Source organism: Anomaloglossus baeobatrachus, chromosome 7 (assembly GCF_048569485.1).
Source record: "Anomaloglossus baeobatrachus isolate aAnoBae1 chromosome 7, aAnoBae1.hap1, whole genome shotgun sequence".
NCBI lineage: Eukaryota > Metazoa > Chordata > Amphibia > Anura > Aromobatidae > Anomaloglossus > Anomaloglossus baeobatrachus.
Window position 1 is genome coordinate 259339093 of NC_134359.1, and position 21569 is coordinate 259360661.

General features: G+C 40.3%; 1 protein-coding gene across 1 annotated transcript in view; it reads left to right on the plus strand.

Moving 5' to 3' along the window:
* The first annotated feature begins 318 nt into the window (after positions 1 to 318).
* LOC142245401 (cytochrome P450 2K1-like) overlaps positions 319 to 21569 on the plus strand; it is a 70814-nt gene continuing 49563 nt past the window's right edge. The window contains exons 1-2 of the mRNA XM_075318073.1: positions 319 to 513; positions 6859 to 7021. Coding sequence (XP_075174188.1) covers positions 319 to 513; positions 6859 to 7021 — 358 coding nt within the window. The remainder of the gene's footprint in view (positions 514 to 6858; positions 7022 to 21569) is intronic.

Below are 21569 nucleotides of genomic sequence, written 5' to 3' on the forward strand. Positions count from 1 at the left end.
GTGAACTTTACACCATGGCAGCCCTACAACATCAGAACAGATAAGATAAGAATTGCAAATCATATTCCTTTATCCTACTGTACACCATCACATTATAATACACCTTAGCCAACAATATTTCGGCTGAGATGTATGTAAAAAGAAAGATTGTGCAAACTAAGCCAAGATTGTCCAACAAAGGTAAATGGCAACGGGCCAATCAGTTTATTATGGGTTATGTGCCCTAATAAAGATTAACACATGTAGGTAAAATAAGTCCATGTGTATAAATATAAGGACGGCAGCACAGTCACAACAGACTCTTTACAGTACTTCACGATGGCTTTTATTACCTACTTTTTGGCTAGGACCGATTTGTTGGTATTCTTTTCAATTTACATTGCACTAGTCATCTATTGGATAAATGGAATTAAGAAGAGCACAGCCAAGATGCCTCCTGGACCTATGCCTCTCCCTGTCATTGGAAATCTCAACCTGATGGACCTGAAAAGGCCCTACGAATCTCTGATGCAGGTAGGCTATTGTACGTACTATACAGTCAAGAAGGGTACAACAGTATTCAGCTGGGGGCAAAATAATTGGGGTTGGGTTGCTGAGTGAAACAGGTATAGAAGGGGTCATGGTGGGCATTAAAAGTGTAGTGGTCTTGTCCTTTACTGCATTATACAAACAACCCATTTATGTGAATAACCATTTTGTAAGGTTTCATGGAGGAAATACAGAGACTTAAATACTTACGGTCAGATTTTCTCAGGAATAATAGTTGATCGCTATTATTGGCTGAAAGTGGACATTTCGTGATCAATGTATTGTCAAGGGACCATCTGATAAAAGATTGTTCAAAGTGAAGAACCCTTTGAAGTCCTGTAGACATGTTATGTTGCTGAAGATTCATGCAACCATGTTCAGCTATTGTAATTTTCAATGGGTTTTTATTCAATTTGTGCTCATTCATTAATGAGACTGTAGGTGAATAAAAACAATGCATTAGTGAACATACCATAGCATTTCCAAGTGCTTCTCAATATTAAAATATCATCAAAAAGGTCATTTATTTCAGTAATTCAATACAAAAAGAGAAATACATATATTATATAGAGTTATTACACACAGAGGGATCTATTTATATATATTATATAGCGTCATTACACACAGATGGATTTATTTCTATATATTATGTAGAGTCATTACACACAGAAGGATCTATTTCTATATATTATATAGAGTCATTACACACAGAGGGATCTATTCCTATATATTACATAGAGATATTACACACAGAGGGATATATTCCTATATATTATATAGAGTCATTACACACAGAGTGATCTATTTATATATTATATAGAGTCATTACACACAGAGGGATCTATTTCTATATATTATATAGAGTCATTACACACAGAGTAATCTATTTCTATATATTAAATGGAGTGATTACACACAGATGGATCAATTTCTATATATTATGTAGATTCATTACACACAGAAGGATCTATTTCTATATATTATATAGAGACATTACACACAGAGGGATCTATTCCTATATATTATATAGAGTCAATAGACACAGAGGGATCTATTCCTATATATTATATAGAGTCATTACACACAGAGGGATCTATTCCTATATATTATATAGAGTCATTAGACACAGAGCGATCTATTCCTATATATTATACAGTATAGTCATTACACACAGAGGGATCTATTCCTATATATTATATAGTCATTACACACAGAGGGATCTATTCCTATATATTATATAGAGTCATTACACACAGAGGGATCTATTCCTATATATTATATAGTCATTACACACAGAGGGATCTATTCCTATATATTATATAGTCATTACACACAGAGGGATCTATTGCTATATATTATATAGAGTCATTACACACAGAGGGATCTATTCCTATATATTATATCGTCATTACACACAGAGGGATCTATTCCTATATATTATATAGAGTCATTACACACAGAGGGATCTATTCCTATATATTATATAGAGTCATTACACACAGAGGGATCTATTCCTATACAGTGGAACCTTGGATTAAGAGTAACTTGGTTTGAGAGCTTTTTGCAAAACAAGCGAAGCTTTCTAAAAATGTGTAACTTGTTTAAGAGCAATGCTTTGCAATAAGAGCAAATACTCACCGTGTACACTTCCGGTTCCGTCCTTTCACCGCGCTCTGACCCGCTCTGGAGGTAACTTTCTGTCCATATGTACTGTATACTGTATACCATTGTACTGTACAGTATATACTCTATAGCATGTCTATCAATTTGCATTTGTGGACACAATATTGTACTTTCTTATTGAAAATCAGTACAGCACATTGCTTGTATTGTACCTCTCGCACCAACAATTCTATTGTAAGCTAACAAGCAGTTTAATTTGTTTTATATGCTTTTACTGTCCTGTACAGTATTTTGCATTAGTGTACTGTAATAATTTTATATGACTACAGAACATTATCTTGTATTACTGTAATAAGTTTGTATAAATACAGTAAATATTTTCGGGTTGTGGAATGAATTGTCTGCGTTTAAATTATTTCCTATGGGAAAATTCGCTTTGATATAAGAGTACCTTGGTTTAAGAGCTCACTCCCGGAACCAATTATGCTCGTAATCCAAGCTTCCACTGTATATTATATAGAGTCATTATAAACAGTGATCTATTTCAAGAGTTTATTTCTATTAATATTGATGATTATGGCTTACAGCCAATGAAAACCCAAAAGTCATTATCTCAGAAAATTAGGATATTATATAAGACCAACTGAAAAAATGATTTTACACTCAGAAATGTTGGAGCCTACTGAATAGTCTGTACAGTAAATGCCTCAATACTTGGTCGGGGCTCCTTTTGCATGAATTACTACATCAATGCGGTGTGGCACGGAGGTGATCAGCCTGTGGCACTGCTGAGGTGTTATGGAAGCCCAGGTTGCTTTGATAGCAGCCCTCAGCTCATCTGCATTGTTGGATCTGGTGTCTCTCATCTTCCTCTTGACATTACCCCATAGATTCTCTAGAAGGTTTAGGTCACGCGAGTTTGCTGGTCAATCAAGCACATTGATACTGTGGTTATTACACCAGGAACTGGTACTTTTGGCAGTGGGGACAGGTGACAAGTCCTGCTGGAAAATTAAATTTCCATCTCCATAAAGCTTGTCGGCAGAGGGAAGCATGAAGTGCTCTAAAATTTCTCGTATGTAATAATGTCCCCATTCTGAGGCCCTTCCTCTAATAATGTCCCCATCCTGGCCTCTATCCTGTATTCTGTATTAGTGTCCCTCATCCTGGCTCATTCCTGTATTAATGTACTCTCTCCTGGCCCCTTACTGAAATAATGTCCCCATCCTTAGCTCCTTCCTGTAATATTGTCCTTAATTCTGGGCTCCTTCCAGTTATAATGTCCTCCATCCTGGACCCCCTTCAAGTAACAATGTTTCCCATCCTTGGCCCCTTTCATCAATAATGTCATCCGTCCTCGGCCCCTTCCTGTAATAACGTCCTTAATTCTGGTCTCCTTCCAATTATAATGTCCTCCAGCCTAGGCCTCTTTTAAGTAATAATGTTTCCCATCCTGGGCCCCTTCCTGCACTAATGTGACTCATAGGGGTCTCTTCCAGTAATAATGTCCCCCCATCATGTGCCTCTTCCTTTAATAATGTCCCCCATCCTGGGCCTTTTCCTGGTATAATACCCTCCATCCTGAGATCATTCCTGGTACAATGTCCCCCATCCTGATTTCCTTCCAAGAATAAAATCATCCATCCTGGAGCCCTTCCTAGTATAAAGTCCACCATCCTGCGCTCCTTCCTGGTATAATATCCCCTATACTTACAGGTTTATTGTTCTTCATCCTGGGTCTCTACCCGGTATAATGTCCCCCGTCCTGGGCCCTTTCCCCGTATATTGTCCCTCATCTTGGCCACTTTCTGGTATAAAGTCCCACACATTGAAAAGAATTAAATTATTATTCTTGTCTTCTTCCGCTTCCACAACATCTGGTGTCCTCTTCCATTGCCAGCGTAGAAGCCAGCCGTTGACTTCAGAGTGCCAGCCATGAGCAGCAAGCCGCCATCAGCTCCTGGCCTCTGATTGGCCAACAGTGTGTATTGCAGTGAAAGGAGCCGGAGGTTTTCTGCACTGTAATACATTTCAGCTGAATGTGTGTTCAGAAATAAGTGCTGGCATCGGTGGACCCTCAACCCTCTGCAACCACCATCGTGTTGCCCCTGCTTACATTCAATTTAGTAGGCAACATTACTGCTCTTATACTTTCCAGATGGCGGAGGTCTCATTGGTTGCAGGGCCCTCGCCTATTGCACAGGTGGCATGTCTTCTGCTAATGGCAAGACTTTATAGTCTTCCCATGCTGCGTACTTCTCTGCCATCTTTTGAGCAATCGGTGAAAGTCTCAGGAGCCGGCCTTCCACCGATTTGTAGGCTTGTAAAGTTTCAAAATCTAAAAAACAATGCATAAAACTTATGATACTCTATAAAAACTTGTTTATTATGATCCCTGTTTATAGTTGACCATAACTGAACTTCAAAGTGATTGGTCTAAACTGAAAACACAATAAATGGCTGATTCATTGCGAGCTGTTCAACTGAGTTCATCAGATATAGTTTTGTAATTTCGTCATTGAAATGTGTTTTGGACTTCATCAATGAATAAATAAATATGTAAGTGGGTTATCGGTTTTGTGTCTTTGATCCTAAACATGGCTCCCAGGATGGTGCAATTATGGACATAGAGTTAGGTTCCAGCTTTACTCAGTATGAGGCCGGTAAGTGGAGCACTTCCAGTTTCTGACAGTACAAGCTGAACGTTAACAATGCAATATATAGCCATAACGTGTAATAATTACATGCCACGGTTGAGATGCTAAGCTTGGTGGTTACACTTCACAGCTGAGGTAAAGAACTTGGTGGTTGAAGAGTGATAGGAATATTCTGTTTCTCTCAAACATCAAATCACAACAATCACAGCCCACCTACTCAGGGGTTCCACGCAGTTCTCTCAGTTTGCCTTGCACCGTCTTAACTACAGTATATGTGGTGTAACTGCTTTTAGGGACACACACTGTCTCTTTGCTCTGGTCTTCTGGTACACACCACAGTTTCTGACTGCTGGCTCAGGTTTTGAAAAACGTCTACTTCAGGCCACAACTCACCTCCAGCCACAGTTCCTTAAATTGTCTCACACTATAGTACCATTTATGGTCCAGGCCATGGCTCCTCTCTTACTATCTCTGGAGCTGTAGCGGTCTCAAGAAAGGCAGACTGATGCATTAATTTTCTTAAGGTTACTATCAAGTCTAGGTCGGGACAGCTTTAGATCAGGACATTCCTCTAGTTATCTTAGGTCCTTTGCACATTAAAGGGGTTGTCTTCTGGTACACACCACAGCTTCTGACTGCTGGCTTAGGTTTTGGAAAACGTCTGCTTCAGGCCACAACTCACCTCCAGCCACAGTTCCTTAACTTGTCTCACACTATAGTACCATTTATGGTCCAGGCCATGGTTCCTCTCTTACTATCTCTGGAGCTGTAGCGGTCTCAAGAAAGGCAGACTGATGCATTCATTTTCTTAAGGTTACTATCAAGTCTAGGTCGGGACAGCTTTAGATCAGGACATTCCTCTAGTTATCTTAGGTCCTTTGCACATTAAAGGGGTTGTCTTCTGGTACACACCACAGCTGCTGACTGCTGGCTTAGGTTTTGGAAAACGTCTGCTTCAGGCCACAACTCACCTCCAGCCACAGTTCCTTAACTTGTCTCACACACTATAGTACCATTTATGGTCCAGGCCATGGTTCCTCTCTTACTATCTCTGGAGCTGTAGCGGTCTCAAGAAAGGCAGACTGATGCATTCATTTTCTTAAGGTTACTATCAAGTCTAGGTCAAGACAGCTTTAGATCAGGACATTCCTTTAGTTATCTTAGGTCCTTTGCACATTAAAGGGGTTGTCCACTACTCAGTATTAGTGGCCATATCAATGTAAAGTTCATGAATACGAATTTTCTCAAATACGTTGTATAGTCAATTGTTCCTCTGAGTGGCGCTAAGGTGGTACTCTCATCTCCATCAGGTGACCCCCGGGCTCCGAAACCTCTGAGATCTTATGCTGTCACGTCAACTTCCAGTTGACCCGACATCACTGAGGTGGCCCCAGTGTCCCTGAGTGACTGGGCTGTGGGTGGAATTTCACTGCTCATCACAGCCCAGCATCTCACGTGATCTCTCCTTCACCGCAGGATCGATGCGCAGTAAAACTCCACTCACAGCCCAGTCACTCAGGGAGACTGGGACTGGCCTTAGTGATGCCAGGTCAACTGGAAGTTGACGTGACATCACTGGATCTTAGAGGTCGCAGACCCTGGGGGGTTACGTGATGGGGATGAGTGGACCGCAATAATAGTCAAAGAGCGCAAGGTATTTGCGATAAGCCTTCTTTATGAGCTTTACATCAATGTGGCCACCAATGCTGAGTAGTGGACCATCTCTTTAAGTTTTTTAGAGCCATGTTACACTCTCCAAGTCTCTGCTACCACGTTCAGTTTTGCAGTTGTCCACCGCCGCTCTTTAGACCTCTTGTGAGTCTTGTTCTCTTATTAGTCCTGGGGCAACATACCTTATGTGCTTGAAGATTTTTGCATGCTTACCCAGCTTCATGGACTCAACAACTGTGGCTCGTGTCTTGTTGTAGGTTTATCTTTAGTGACCAATTTTAAGTGACATTGTGGTTTGGAAATACAATTTTTGTCTATATAGAAGTACTATTAAATGAAATGTTTATGTAACTTAAAAAAAAATTATGATATTTTGCAGCTTTCCGAGAAGTATGGCGAAATATTTACTTTGCATTTTGGACCCAAGAAAATGGTGATACTTGCTGGATATAAGGTTATAAAAGAAGCACTTGTGACGCGAGCTGATGATTTTGGAGAACGGGCGACTTCTCCAATCTTCGATCTTCTCTTTAATCAACATGGTATTTATAGAACTCTAACATTGTGCATTCTATGAATCGTAAAATCCACAATGGTGAAATGTTAGGGGGGCAGAATGCTTTAACACTAGAACTACTGGACTCGTGACACCTATATAGAAATACATAGTGCAAAGTAGTCAAAATGACTACCTCAGTAGTTCTAGTGTTAAAGGGAACCTGTCAGCAGAAATTTCGCCCAAAACCTAAAAGATTCCCCCTCTGCAGCTCCTGTGCTGCATTCTAGAAAGGTCCCTGTTATTATTGTGCCCCCTTTCTGACCAAAATAAAGACTTTATAAAGTGGTACCTTTTTGTATTCAGATTCTGTAAATGTGACACGGGGGCGGGCTGCCTGGTGGCCATTTTTCTGCCTCCTGCCGCTTTAGGCCGTCCCCCATCGCTCATGTCCATAGCTGTGGACGCCGCCCAGTGCTCCACAGGTCCCCGCGCATGCCCAGTGCCTATCTCTTGTGGATGAGCACTGTGGCCAGTGTCACCGCTGGTGACGTGCGCGCAGGCTTTAGATTATGGGCGGTGCTGTGATGTTTATTACCAAGCAACCGCCCATAATCGCGGGACCGATTATGCACTGTTGTGCTGCTCCGCGCTCCTCCCATCTATTTCCTGCCTCAGGGCAAGATGGGAAGGAGGTGACGTGGGGTCAGCAGCACCGCGCTTGTGCAGAACGAAGGAGGCCGAGGGGGAAAGCGCGGTCCCGCGATTATGGGCGGTTGCTTGGTAATAAACATCACAGCACCGCCCATAATCTAAAGCCTGCGCGCACGTCACCATCGGTGACACTGGCCACAGTGCTCATCCACGAGAGGTAGGAGCTGGGCATGCGCGGGGACCTGTGGAGCACTGGGCGGCGTCCACAGCTATGGAAATGAGCGATGGGGACGGCCTAAAGCGGCAGGAGGCAGAATAACGGCCACCAGGCAGCCCGCCCCCGTGTCACATTTACAGAATCTGAATACAAAAAGGTACCACTTAATAAAGTCTTTATTTTGGTCAGAAAGGGGGCACAATAATAACAGGGACCTTTCTAGAATGCAGCCCAGGAGCTGCAGAGGGGGAAGCTTTTAGGTTATGGGCGAAATTTCTGCTGACAGGTTGCCTTTAAAGTCCAGTAGCAATAGCTGATTCTGGTGATTCATGAAAACATCAACAAATGTAATTTATGAGCAAATATTAAGACTTTTAACCTAGTTTCTTTGGCAGTAATGCAGTTCCAAATTTCTTATATTCAATCTTTACCTAGAAAACAATAAAAATCTTAGTTCTTAGCCAATTTTTGAAATTGCGTTATGACTGCAGAAAATAGTAGTGCTATTGTCTGTATTTCTGCAATCCTTTTGCTCCTACATCATCATCATCATTATCATCATCATCATTCTACTTCCTTTTTATTTCTCATTCTTCCTTTTTTTACAATTTCTATTGAACCTTATACAAAATAATATGCATTAAAATGAAGCTTTGGTATTTATTGAACAATTTCAGGTAACAAACAACAGAACATATCAGTCATAGGTGACCATCAGGGGAGGGATTCAGATGGTTCTAACCATTTTGGGGGAACCGGTTGTTAAAATTACCAACAGTGACATAATATGGCAACGTATGTGGTGACTTTTGCTACAGACGTCTTCCATGAGATATGAAGGAAGAAAAGGATACTGTTGGCGAGCGAAGAGGTAAGAATAAACTTTTTTTGTGTGTTACAGAATAGGGGACAAGGATAACATAGGAGAACATAAATACCCAGGATGGGGGATATAAGTTCCCAAGGTGGGGGACATAAGGACCAATAATGGAGGACATTAAGACCCTTGATGGTAGATATAAGGACCCAGGATAGAGGACATACACAGGCTTAGCAAAGAGGAAAAAAAGCACCAGAATGGGGGACATACAGGCCCAGGATAGGAGACATACAGCCCAGGATGAAGGACATAGAGGACCAGTATGATGAACATAAGGACCCATGATGGGGGTATGGGTGCCTAGGATGGGGTCATAAGGGTCCAGAATGGGGAATAAAAGGGCCCAGGATTGGGGGACATTACATGAAGGGGCCCAGGATAGGGGACATCATTACAGGAAGGAGCTTAATATGGGGGACATTAAATAAAGGGACTAGGATAAGAACATTATTGCAGGAAGAGGCCAGGATAAAATAATTACTGTATGGGGGCCAATTAGGAACATAGATAATAGGTTTATGGTGACAAGTGGGGCATATAATTATTTTTAGGGGCCAATTAGGGGGCATTATTAGTGATGTAAAATAATCTACTTTTAAGGATATTATTTTCCATGGGAGAACAAAAAGGAGGTCCTGATACTGTGCAGGGTGGCACTGTCACTTTTTTTTTTACATCTGGCACATTGTACTAGTCATGAAAAAAGTGCAGGATGTATTCAACTATAGATGTCACTTGTAAGTCACTGTATTGCATGTACACTATATACTATATACAGAGCTCTTGTGTATAATGTCACTGATGATCACTGTATTACCTGTAAACTGATACTATACACTATATACAGAGCTCATGTGTATAATGACATTGATGGTAATATTAGTGTTATTAGTATTGTGGTTTTTATTAATGGTTAGTATTGTAGTAATCAGTCACTATGTGGTGGTAATTTGTGGTTTGGTCATGGTGTAGTGGTATTTGTTCCTGTATGTGGTAATATTTGATCACTATGTGGTGGTGATATGTTGGTTAGGTCATGGTATGGCAGCATTTGTCTCTTGTGTGTAGTATATGATCACGGTATTGATAATATGTGGTCCAGTCATTGTGTAGTAGTATTTTTCCTTTCTATGTGATATTAGTCAGTCACTATGTAGAGGTAATATGGTGGTCCAGTCATGGTGTAATGGTATTTTTCTCTTGTATGTGGTATTATGTGGTCACTATCTGTTTATAATATATTTTCTGGTCATAGTATGGCAGTATTTGTGCCTTATATTATTCATTCATTCACTATGTGGTGGTGATATGTGTATGGTCATAGAGTGATGGAATTTATCTTAGTATATAGTGTTTGGTCACTATGTGGTGGTAATTTATGGTCTGGTGATTATGTGGTGGTATTGTTTGGTTACTATATTGGGGTAATATGTGGTCTGGTCATAGTGTATCAATATTTGTCCCTTCTCTGTGGTATTATTCAGATATTATGGGGTGGTAACATCATGGTCTAGTCATGGCTATACATGAAGGTATAGGTGAGATAAGAAGGGTAAAGTGCTTTTACTTTCAGCTGCTATTTGTATTTTGTGGTTGTGGCATGTTCTTGAAAATGGGTATGGTTAACAAAATGGATGTGACATTGAAAGGAACCTGGTTCCTTTCAATGTCACATCCATTTTGTTAACCATTTTAAATGGAACCTGTTTTTAAAAACTTGAATCCCACCCCTGTTCACTATGAACGAGAAAGGCACAAAAACAAAATGAGAGGTGAGGGAAGTGCTCTGGCCAGACCAAGAATATAGCCAACAATCCTCTTTTTTTATTTTTATCTACCATCTACTTCTATATATCATTCTGCTTCCATTTCCTTCTTCTCATTCATCTTTCTCATCATCATTTTCATTCTTCTTTTTATTTTTCCATGTTTCTTTAATTTCATCTTCTTTTTGATTTTTTTTCTTTATTTCCTTCTTTGTTTTTCTTTTTTTCACATCTTCATTCTTTTTCACCTTTCTGGTTCCTTTCTCATCTCTATTATCATAATCATCTTCCTTCACCTTCTTTCTTCCTACCTTCTCCTTATTCTTCTCCATCTTTATCTTCTTCATTCTAGTTTTCTTCCTTCATTATTTCTTCTTTCTTCTTTCAATCATCTGATTCAGCTTTACCATCATTATTATTTTCATTTTAACGTTCTTTTCCTTTTGCTCTTTCATTTTTGCCTTCACTTTCTCTCTTTCTCTCTCTTGATCTTTTTTGTCACCAACATTCTTTTTCTTCAATTTTTTACCTTCTTTTTTTCCGTTAAAGTTTTTTTTGCCTTTTCTTCACATTAATACAATCCCTAGCAAAAATTATGGAATCACCTGGCTCTGAGGATGTTTATTAAGTTGTTTACCTTTATTTAAAGAAAGCAAATCACAGACATGGCACAAAACTAAAGTAATTTCAAATGGCAACTTTCTGGCTTTAAGAAACACTAAAAACAAATAATGAAAACATAATGTGATAGCCAGTAACGGTTACTTTTCAAGACCAAATAGGGGGAAAAATTATGGAATAACTCAATTATGAGGAAAAAATTATGGAATCACCCTGTACATTTTTCATTCCCAAAACTAACAGCTGCATCAAATAAGATCTGCTCATTAGTCTGCATCTAAAAAGCAGTGATCACACCTTGGAGAACCGTTACACCAAGTGGACTGACATGAATCATGGCTGCAACACGAGAGATGTCAATTCAAACAAAGGAGAGGATTTTCAAACTATTAAAAGAGGGTAAATCATCACGTAATGTTGCAAAAGATGTTGGTTGTTCACAGTCAGCTGTGTCTAAAATCTGGACCAAATAAAAACAACATGGGAAGGTTGTTAAAGGCAAGCATACTGGTAGACCAAGGAAGATAGGTAGACCAAGGAAGATATTAAAGCGTCAAGACAGGAAACTTAAAGCAATTTGTCTCCAAAACAGGAAATGCACAACAAAACAAATGAGGAACGAACGGGAGGAAACTGGAGTTAATGTCTGTGACCGAACTGTAAGAAACCGCTTAAAGGAAATGGGATTTACATACAGAAAAGCTAAACAAAAGCCATCATTAACACCTAAACAGAAAAAAAACAAGGTTACAATGCGCTAAGGAAAACCAATCGTAGACTGTGGATGACTGGATGAAAGTCATATTCAGTAATGAATCGCGAATCTGCATTGGGCAAGGTGATGATGCTAGAACTTTTGTTTGATGTCATTCCAATGAGATTTATAAAGATGACTGCCTGAATAGAACATGTAAATTTCCACAGTCATTGATGATATGGGGCTGAATGTCAGGTAAAGGCAGTGGGAAGATGGCTGTCATTACATTTTTAATAAATGCCCGAGTTTACATTGAAATTTTGGATACTTTTCTTATCCCATCATTTGAAAGGATGTTTGGGGATGATGAAATCAGTTATCAAGATGATAATGCATTCTACAATAGAGCAAAAACTGTGAAAACATTACTTGAAAGAAGACACATAAGGTCAATGACATGGCCTGCAAATAGTCCGGATCTCAATCCAATTGAAAATCTTTGGTGGAAGTTGAAGAAAATGGTCAATGACAAGGCTCCAACCTGCAAAGCTGATCTGGCAACAGCAATCAGAGAAAGTTGGAGCCAGATTGATGAAGAGCACTGTTTGTCACTCATTAAGTCCATGCCTCAGAGACTGCAAGCTGTTATAAAAGCCACAGGTGATGCAACAAATACTAGTGATGTATTGGAGTGTTCTTTTGTTTGTTTCGTTTTCATGATTCCATAATTTATTCCCCCTGTTTGGTCTTGAAAAGCAACCGTTACTGGCTAGCACATTATGTTTTCATGATTTTTTTTTAGTGTTTCTTAAAGCTAGAAAGTTGACATTTGAAATGACTTTAGTTTTTTGCCATGTCTGTGATCTGCTTTTTTTTAAACAAAAGTAAACAACTGAATGAACATCCTCAGAGTCAGGTGATCCCATAATTTTTGCCAGGGGTTGTAGTATGTTATTAGAGATGAGCGGATCTTTTGAAATTCAAATTCGCAAGCTTTGCTGCATTTTCATCCAAAATGACATTTACAGCAAATACATTTCTCAATAATGGAAAACTTGTAATTACTTGGAAAGTACATATGTTGGAGAAGACAAAGAGAGAGAACCCCGCTAACCATAAGAGCTTAAACTCTACAGGAGAAAGACAGAGAGAACTCCACAGACCATAAGAGCTTACACTCTACAGGAGAGAGAAAGAGCGAGAGAGGACCATGCTGATCATAAGAGCTTATACTCTACAGGAGAGAGAGGACCCCGCTGACCATAAAAGCTTACACTCTTCAGGTAAAAGAGAGAGAGAACACCGCTGATTGTAAAAGCTTACACTCTACAGGAGAGAGAGGTTCCTGTTGATCATAAAAGCATACATCCTTTTTCTCTGCTCCATTCCTAAAACTGAACATGGACAAAACAGAATTCATCATCTTTCCTCCTCCTCACTCAACCCCCCCACCTGACATATCCATCAATGTCAATGGCTGCTCACTTTCCTCAGTCCCACATGCTCGCTGCTTGGGAGTAACTCTAGACTCTGATCTCTCTTTCAAGCCACACATCCAAGCCCTCTTCACCTCCTGCCTCCTCCAATTCAAAAATATTTCCCGGATCCGTACATTCCTTTCCCAAGAAGCTGCAAAAACTCTAGTACATGCCCTTATTATCTCGCGCCTAGATTATTGCAACAACTTCAGGAGAAAGTAGAATTTTCTTAAAAAACAGTTTCTTTATTGGTAATAAAAATATTAATATTCCATCCAAGCAAGACAAAAATAGAGAGGCAAGACAGAGGAGCTGTTTCCTACGCGTTTCAACCTGAATAGGTCTTAATCATGGAATGCGCAGAGGAAATCTCTAAGACAGTATTTAAAGTCTGTGCACAACAAGAACAGGTTGAATTAATTGGATTTGTTACCACCCAGCCCATTTAGTGTGGAGAGCACAGAGAAAAGAAAAAAAAAAAAAGTGAAAGAATAGAAACTGAGACACTGCACCAAAAAGTCAGCACAACAACAGAAAATAAAGGAAAAAACACCATTGAATTGAAATTTTCACTATATAGCAATTTGGACATTAATAAATGTGTTTTTTTTTTTTTCCCGTCCTTCTTTTGTCCCTGTCAGGAGAAAAAAATATTTCTTGTCTTTAAAGAGCCCCTTCACTACAGATTATACCGGGCATATATATATTTCTTATCATGTGATCTCTCTGGTTGCTTCTGTTTTTAATCAGTTTATGTATATATATTTTTTGGTGTTTTTTCCTTTATTTTCTGTTGTTGTGCTGACTTTTTGGTGCAGTGTCTCAGTTTCTATTCTTTCACTTTTTTTTTTTTCTTTTCTCTGTGCTCTCCACACTAAATGGGCTGGGTGGTAACAAATCCAATTAATTCAACCTGTTCTTGTTGTGCACAGACTTTAAATACTGTCTTAGAGATTTCCTCTGCGCATTCCATGATTAAGACCTATTCAGGTTGAAACGCGTAGGAAACAGCTCCTCTGTCTTGCCTCTCTATTTTTGTCTTGCTTGGATGGAATATTAATATTTTTATTACCAATAAAGAAACTGTTTTTTAAGAAAATTCTACTTTCTCCTGAAGTTGCTGGAATTTCTTCCTTTCTTCATGTGTTCCCACCCAGGTCAGGGTGTTTCCGTGCACCGGAGGTAAGATTTGGGAGTGAAGAGGGGAGAGCTGAAGTTTCTTCGTTTTTGATATTGCCTTTGACCTTTTCGTGCTCCCCCTATTAACGTTACCTCTAACTGTTTTGGTTATTTAACCTTCTCATTTTCCACTCCTTATGGATCTACCTTTGCACAGGAGAACTAAATTCAATTCCATTTTTAATCCTCGCAATGGCACTACTTCTACAGAGGCTACTGTTAAAGATAATGAGGAGCTTTTTCAGCTACACAGACTTTTGGAAAAACACAAATCCAGAGAAGCCAGGTTATGGTGGGATTCCACATCATTACGCTCATATGTAGACAAGAATATGATACCTCGTGGCCTAAGGATCATTAAGTCTCCGACGTTTGCTACATTCTCTGAAAATTTTCTATCAGATTGGAATACCATTCTTTCTAAATGTTCCATCCAGTTAATGGAGCTTATTATTAAGCATGAGGAACAGGAATTAGAAGCGGTTAAAAAATCTATTTTGGAAACAGAGACTTTGTTGGACAAATTCAAGGACATTTCTGATTTTACCACACTTAATGACAACTTGGACAAACATCTGAATATTTTGGATGATAAAATCGCAGAAAGGAAAAAACGTAAATTTGACAGAGACACCATGGACTACCAGACTGACAAAATTTATACCTGGAGGAATCAACAGCACGAAAGTTCGATTTTAAGATCGCAATATAAAAATAAGAGGTTTTTTCAAAAAAACTACAACAGGAAAGTCAGTTTTGGTGACACCAGTATTTCCTCAGCTACTACGAGTTATTCAGTGGACATTTCTTCTGATTCTTCTTCGGAGGGAGTTATAACATCCGCTACATCTGATAAAAGGTTTAAAAACAAGAAAAACCATTCTTCAAAAAACGCACCAGGAGAGGAGGTCGCAAACATCGGAAATACCAGATATCCGGACCGCAGGAAGCGGAGATATTAACCTGTCCAGTTTGGAACCTCTCAGCCCAGATTCTCTCACAGCACCATTTATCAGTATTATCTAAAGGACTTAGTTTCTGTCCCACGAATAAATTCAATCTCTTCAACACGCTGCTGGACATTAACAAGTTGGCAAGAAATCTGACTTTGAAGTGCCATTTCACCGATAATGAAGATCCACAGGATGATTCCAGTCTTAATCTGGGTTCTGATATGTTTGATTCTAATGTGATTCCCAGGTTTTGTGAGTTGAAAAAACTTTCTGATTTGAGGCAGCTTGAATCAGAATCCAGAAATTATGATTTTCTTCCTGACAGGTTTATCACAAGCAATCCTTCTTTTTATCCTGTTCAGTCCAGACCATCTGTGTTAGATATTTTTCAGGAACACATTGAAGAGGATTTGGTTGCTCTTGATAGAATCACAGGTGTCAGAAACAACAATCTCAACCCCCAAGAGGTTTTGGCTTTACAAGATCTACAATCTAAAGCTGGTGTCACACTAAACGACAGCGACAACGACGTCGCTGTTACGTCACCATTTTCGGTGACGTAACAGCGACCTTGTAAGTCGCTGTTATGATCGCTGCTTAGCTGTCAAACACAGCAGAAGCAGCGATCATAAGGTCGCTGTGCTACATGTTCAGAGAGCAGGGAGCCGCGCTTAGCGCTGGCTCCTTGCTCTCCTGCAGCACACATCGGGTTAATTAACCCGATGTGTGCTGCAGCTACATGTCACAGTTCAGAGAGCAGGGAGCCGCGCTTAGCGCTGGCTCCTTGCTCTCCTGCAGCACACATCGGGTTAATTAACCCGATGTGTGCTGCAGCTACATGTCACAGTGCAGAGAGCAGGGAGCCGCGCGCACTGCTTAGCGCTGGCTCCTTGCTCTCCTTGCTACAGTATACATCGGGTTAATTACCCGATGCGTACTGCAGCCACATGTCACAGTGCAGGAGCCGGCACTGGCAGCAAGAGCGGAGGCTGGTAACCAGCGTAAACATCGGGTAACCAGGGAAAGGGCTTCCCTTGGTTACCCGATGTTTACGCTGGTTACAGCTTACCGCAGCTGCCAGTGCCGGCTCCTGATCGCTTCATTTCGTCGCTCTCTCGCTGTCACACACAGCGATGTGTGTGTCACAGCGGGAGAGTGACGACCAAAAAATGAAGCTGGACATTCAGCAACGACCGGCGACCTCACAGCAGGGGCCAGGTCGTTGCTGGATGTCACACACAGCGACAGCGACGGGACGTCGCTGCAACGTCACAGAAAATGGTGACGTAGCAGCGACGTCGTTGTCGTCGTCGTTATGTGTGACACCAGCTTAACACTGGTTTAATTATCAGGGAAGCCGATAAGGGGGGAGGGGTTGTTGTTTTGGATGCTCTTTTGTATTTCAAAATGAACCATGCCATTCTGTCTGATGATCATACGTATTTACATTTACAAGGGGACCCAACTAATTTCTTCAAGGTAAAGATGGATAAAATGCTTCAGGCTGGTTTGGAGGGGGGCATTTTTACACAAAAAATTTTTGATTATCTTACAGTGGATCATCCTGTGATTCCTGTGTACCATGCCCTCCCTAAACTACATAAAGGTGTTTTTCCCCCTCCATTTAGGCCCATTATATCCGGCATTGGTTCCCTTGGTGAAAAACTTGGTGCTTGGTTGGATCATTTTTTGCAGCCTTTAGTTAGAGAATTGCCAGGTTTTCTCAGAGACACTAAATCCCTTATCAATAATTTGAATTCTATATCCTGGCAGGGCAACTACATGTGGCTGACATGTGATATTGTCAGTCTTTATCCTTCCATTCCACATCATGTAGCTTCTGATTGTTTGCAGTTGTTTCTCAGAAAACACAGTTCATATCCCATTCACATACAAAATTTCATCATTACTGCAATCAACTTTTTATTAACGCACAATTATTTTTCTTTTGATGAAAAGTTTTTTCTGCAGAAATGTGGCGTTAGCATGGGAGGGAAATTCTCTCCCTCCCTTGCTAATATTGTTGTAGCCATTTTTGAGGAATTTTACATTTTCAATGAAGATAATGAATTTTCAGATCATATAGTTTTTTACACACGTTACATAGATGATGTATTAATTATATGGAGAGGGGATGAGGTCACTGCACATTCTTTCATTAACCATCTCAACCAAAATTCTTTTAATCTTAAATTCACATTTCAAACAAATTCCACCAGCATTAATTATCTAGATGTCACTTTGATAGGGAAGGGCAGTGTAGTGGAGATCCTTCCTTACCATAAGGACACGGACTCCAACTCCATTTTAATGGCCAGTTCATGTCATTCTCCGCATGTCATTAAAAATATTCCGCTTGGTGAACTTATCAGGTTAAAGCGCAACTGTTCCTGTCCAGAGGCTCTACAAGTGGAAATGGACTGTGCTGTTACCAAGCTCAAACACAGGGGCTACCCGAAATGGTGTCTAGATCGGGCAAAAAATATAGTTAATGAAATAGATAGATCGGATTTATTTAGAGATAACAACAAAAATAAGAACAATTTTAGTAGGAATAATGGTGTGACGTTTACAACGAATTTTTCTCCCCAATTCCATGATATAGTAAAAATAGTACAAAAACATCTGCCTATTTTACTTAGTGATGATTTATTAAATCGGATTTTCACTAAAAATAAAATTAATTTTGTGGCCAGAAGAGCCCCTAATCTTGCCAATATTCTATCCCCCAGTTTGGTTGTAAGCAGCAAGGACAATGCCATCTCTAAAAATTGGTTATCCTGCACGGGTTTTTTTGGCTGTGGGCACAATTTTTGCATCTCGTGCAAACATGCAAAAAAATGCAAATCATTTACATCTAATTATACAGGACTTTCTTATAACATTAACAGCTTTATAAACTGCAATACCCCAAATGTGGTTTATTTGATTGAGTGTATTTCCTGTCACGTTCAATATGTTGGCTGCACGAGTTGTCCCCTCAAACAAAGAATACGCAGACACATGTCAGACACATTAAATACATCTGCGGTAAATGTGTCTGCTGTTTCCAGACACTTTGCCTCTGTTCACAATAGATGTCTGGACAATCTTGTTTTCACAGGCATTGAAAAAGTTTCCAGACCTAAAAGGGGTGGGGATCTTAGAAGAAAGATTCTTAATAGAGAATCTTTCTGGATCTTCAAATTGGGCACGAGAATGCCGCATGGTCTGAATATGAGGAGAGATCTTGTTATGCAGTATACTTGAATTCCAGAATTATTTGTTCTTTATAGGACATACCTTTTCAGTACCAATAACTATATCATATTATACTGTAGTAATTATTGGATATTTGATGGTTTAAGGTTATTCCTTTAGCATTTGAATTGAAATTTTCACTATATAGCAATTTGGACATTAATAAATGTGTTTTTTTTTTTTTTTTTTTTCCCGTCCTTCTTTTGTCCCTGTCAGGAGAAAAAAATCTTTCTTGTCTTTAAAGAGCCCCTTCACTACAGATTATACCGGGCATATATATATTTCTTATCATGTGATCTCTCTGGTTGCTTCTGTTTTTAATCAGTTTATGTATATATATTTTTTGGTGTTTTTTCCTTTATTTTCTGTTGTTGTGCTGACTTTTTGGTGCAGTGTCTCAGTTTCTATTCTTTCACTTTTTTTTTTTTTCTTTTCTCTGTGCTCTCCACACTAAATGGGCTGGGTGGTAACAAATCCAATTAATTCAACCTGTTCTTGTTGTGCACAGACTTTAAATACTGTCTTAGAGATTTCCTCTGCGCATTCCATGATTAAGACCTATTCAGGTTGAAACGCGTAGGAAACAGCTCCTCTGTCTTGCCTCTCTATTTTTGTCTTGCTTGGATGGAATATTAATATTTTTATTACCAATAAAGAAACTGTTTTTTAAGAAAATTCTACTTTCTCCTGAAGTTGCTGGAATTTCTTCCTTTCTTCATGTGTTCCCACCCAGGTCAGGGTGTTTCCGTGCACCGGAGGTAAGATTTGGGAGTGAAGAGGGGAGAGCTGAAGTTTCTTCGTTTTTGATATAGATTATTGCAACCTCCTTCTCTGTGGCCTCCCTTCTAACAGTCTCGCACCCCTACAATCTATTCTAAACTATGCTGCCCGGCTAATCCACCTGTCCCCCCCACTACTCCCCGACCTCTCCTCTCTGCCAATACCTTCACTGGCTTCCCATTGCCCAATGATTCCAGTTCAAAACACTAACCATGACATATAAAGCTATCCACAACCTGTCTCCTCCCTACATCTGTGACCTAGTCTCCCGGTACTTACCTGCACGTAACCTTCGATCCTCACAAGATCTCCTTCTCTGCTCCCATCTCATCTCCTCTTCCCACCATCACATCACATCACATTCTCCCGTGCCTCCCCCATACTCTGGAATGCTCTGCCACAACATTTCAGATTCTCGCCTACCTTGACACAAGCTTCAAAAGGAACCTGAAGACCCACCTCTTCCGACCAGCCTACAACCTGCTGTAACCCTCAGTCTGATATAGGGCCGCACAACCAGCTCTAACCTACTGTATCCTCACCTATATCTTGTAGACTGTGAGCCCTCACGGGCAGGGACCTCTATCCTCCTGTACCAGTATGTGCCTTGTATTGTTTATGATTATTGTACTTGTCCCTATTATGTATACCCCTTTCACATGTAAAGCGCCATGGAATAAATGGCGTTATAATATTAAATAATAATAATAATAACACTCTAGAGAAGATAGAGAGAGGACCCTGCAGACTATAAGAGCTTACACTCTACAGGAGAGAGAGGACCTCCCTGACCATAAGAGCTTACACTCTGCAGGAGAGCGGACCTCACTGACCATAAGAGCTTACACTCTACAGGAGAGAGAGGACCTCCCTGACCATAAGAGCTTACACTCTGCAGGAGAGCGGACCTCACTGACCATAAGAGCTTACACCCTAGAGGAGAGAGAGGACCTCCCTGACCATAACAGCTTACACTCTACAGGTAAAAGCGAGAGAGAGAGAGAGAACACCGCTGATTTTAAGAGCTTACACACTATAGGAGAGAGAGAAAGTACCCCGCTGACCATAAGAGCTTAAACTCTACAGGTAAAAGAGAAAGAGAAAATACCATTGATCGTAAGAGCTTACACTATACAGGAGAGAGAGAGAGAACCCCGCTGACTATAAGAGCTTACACTCTACAGGTGAACGAAAGAGAGAGGACTCCACTGACCATTTGAGCTTACATACTACAGGAGAGAGAGGATCCCGTTGACCATTAGAGCTTACACTCTACAGGTGAGAGAGAGAGAGAGAGATAGGACACTGCTGACCAAAAGAGCTTAAACTCTACAGGAAATAGAGAGAAGATCCCGCTGATAATAAAAGCTTACACTCTACAGGAGAGAGAGAGAGTGGACCCCGCTGACCAGAAGAGCTTAAACTCTGCAGATGAAAGAGAGAGCTGACCATCTGAGCTTACACTCTACAGGAGAGACAGGGTCCCGCTGACCATAAGAGCTTATACTCTACAGCAGAGAGAGAGCACCGCTGACCAGAAGAGTTTAAACTCTACAGGTGAAAGAGAGAGAGAGAGTGCTCCACTGATCATAAGAGCTTACACTCTACAGGAGAGAGGGCCCTGCTGACCATAAGAGCTTACACTCTGCAATAGAGAGAGGTCCCTAATGACCATAAGAGCTTACACTCTACAGGAGAGAGAGAGGGCCCCACTGACCATAACAGCTTAAATTCTACAGGAGAGAGAAGGCCCCACTGACCAGAAGAGCTTACACTCTACAGGAGAGAGAGGGCCTCACTGACCAGAAGAGCTGAAACTCTACAGGAGAGAGAAAGGTCCCTGTTGATCATTAGAGCTTACAGAAAAGAGAGACTTAACCAGTGACTCTGGAGATGAAAACGACTGATGTATAAATTGCGTTGTGATGGGAACTGCTGATTTTTGATATCCCAGGTACAATAATCTGCTAGATATAGCTGCAGGGCACTAAGGTGAGGCCGCACAGCAACACTAAATAATGTTAGCCGCTCTGTAATGCTTCAGAAGTGTGAGAAATGAAGATGTATAAATTTTAATTTTGCAAACCGTAAATCGAATCTCAAAATGTTCGAATTCACCCGAAACAACA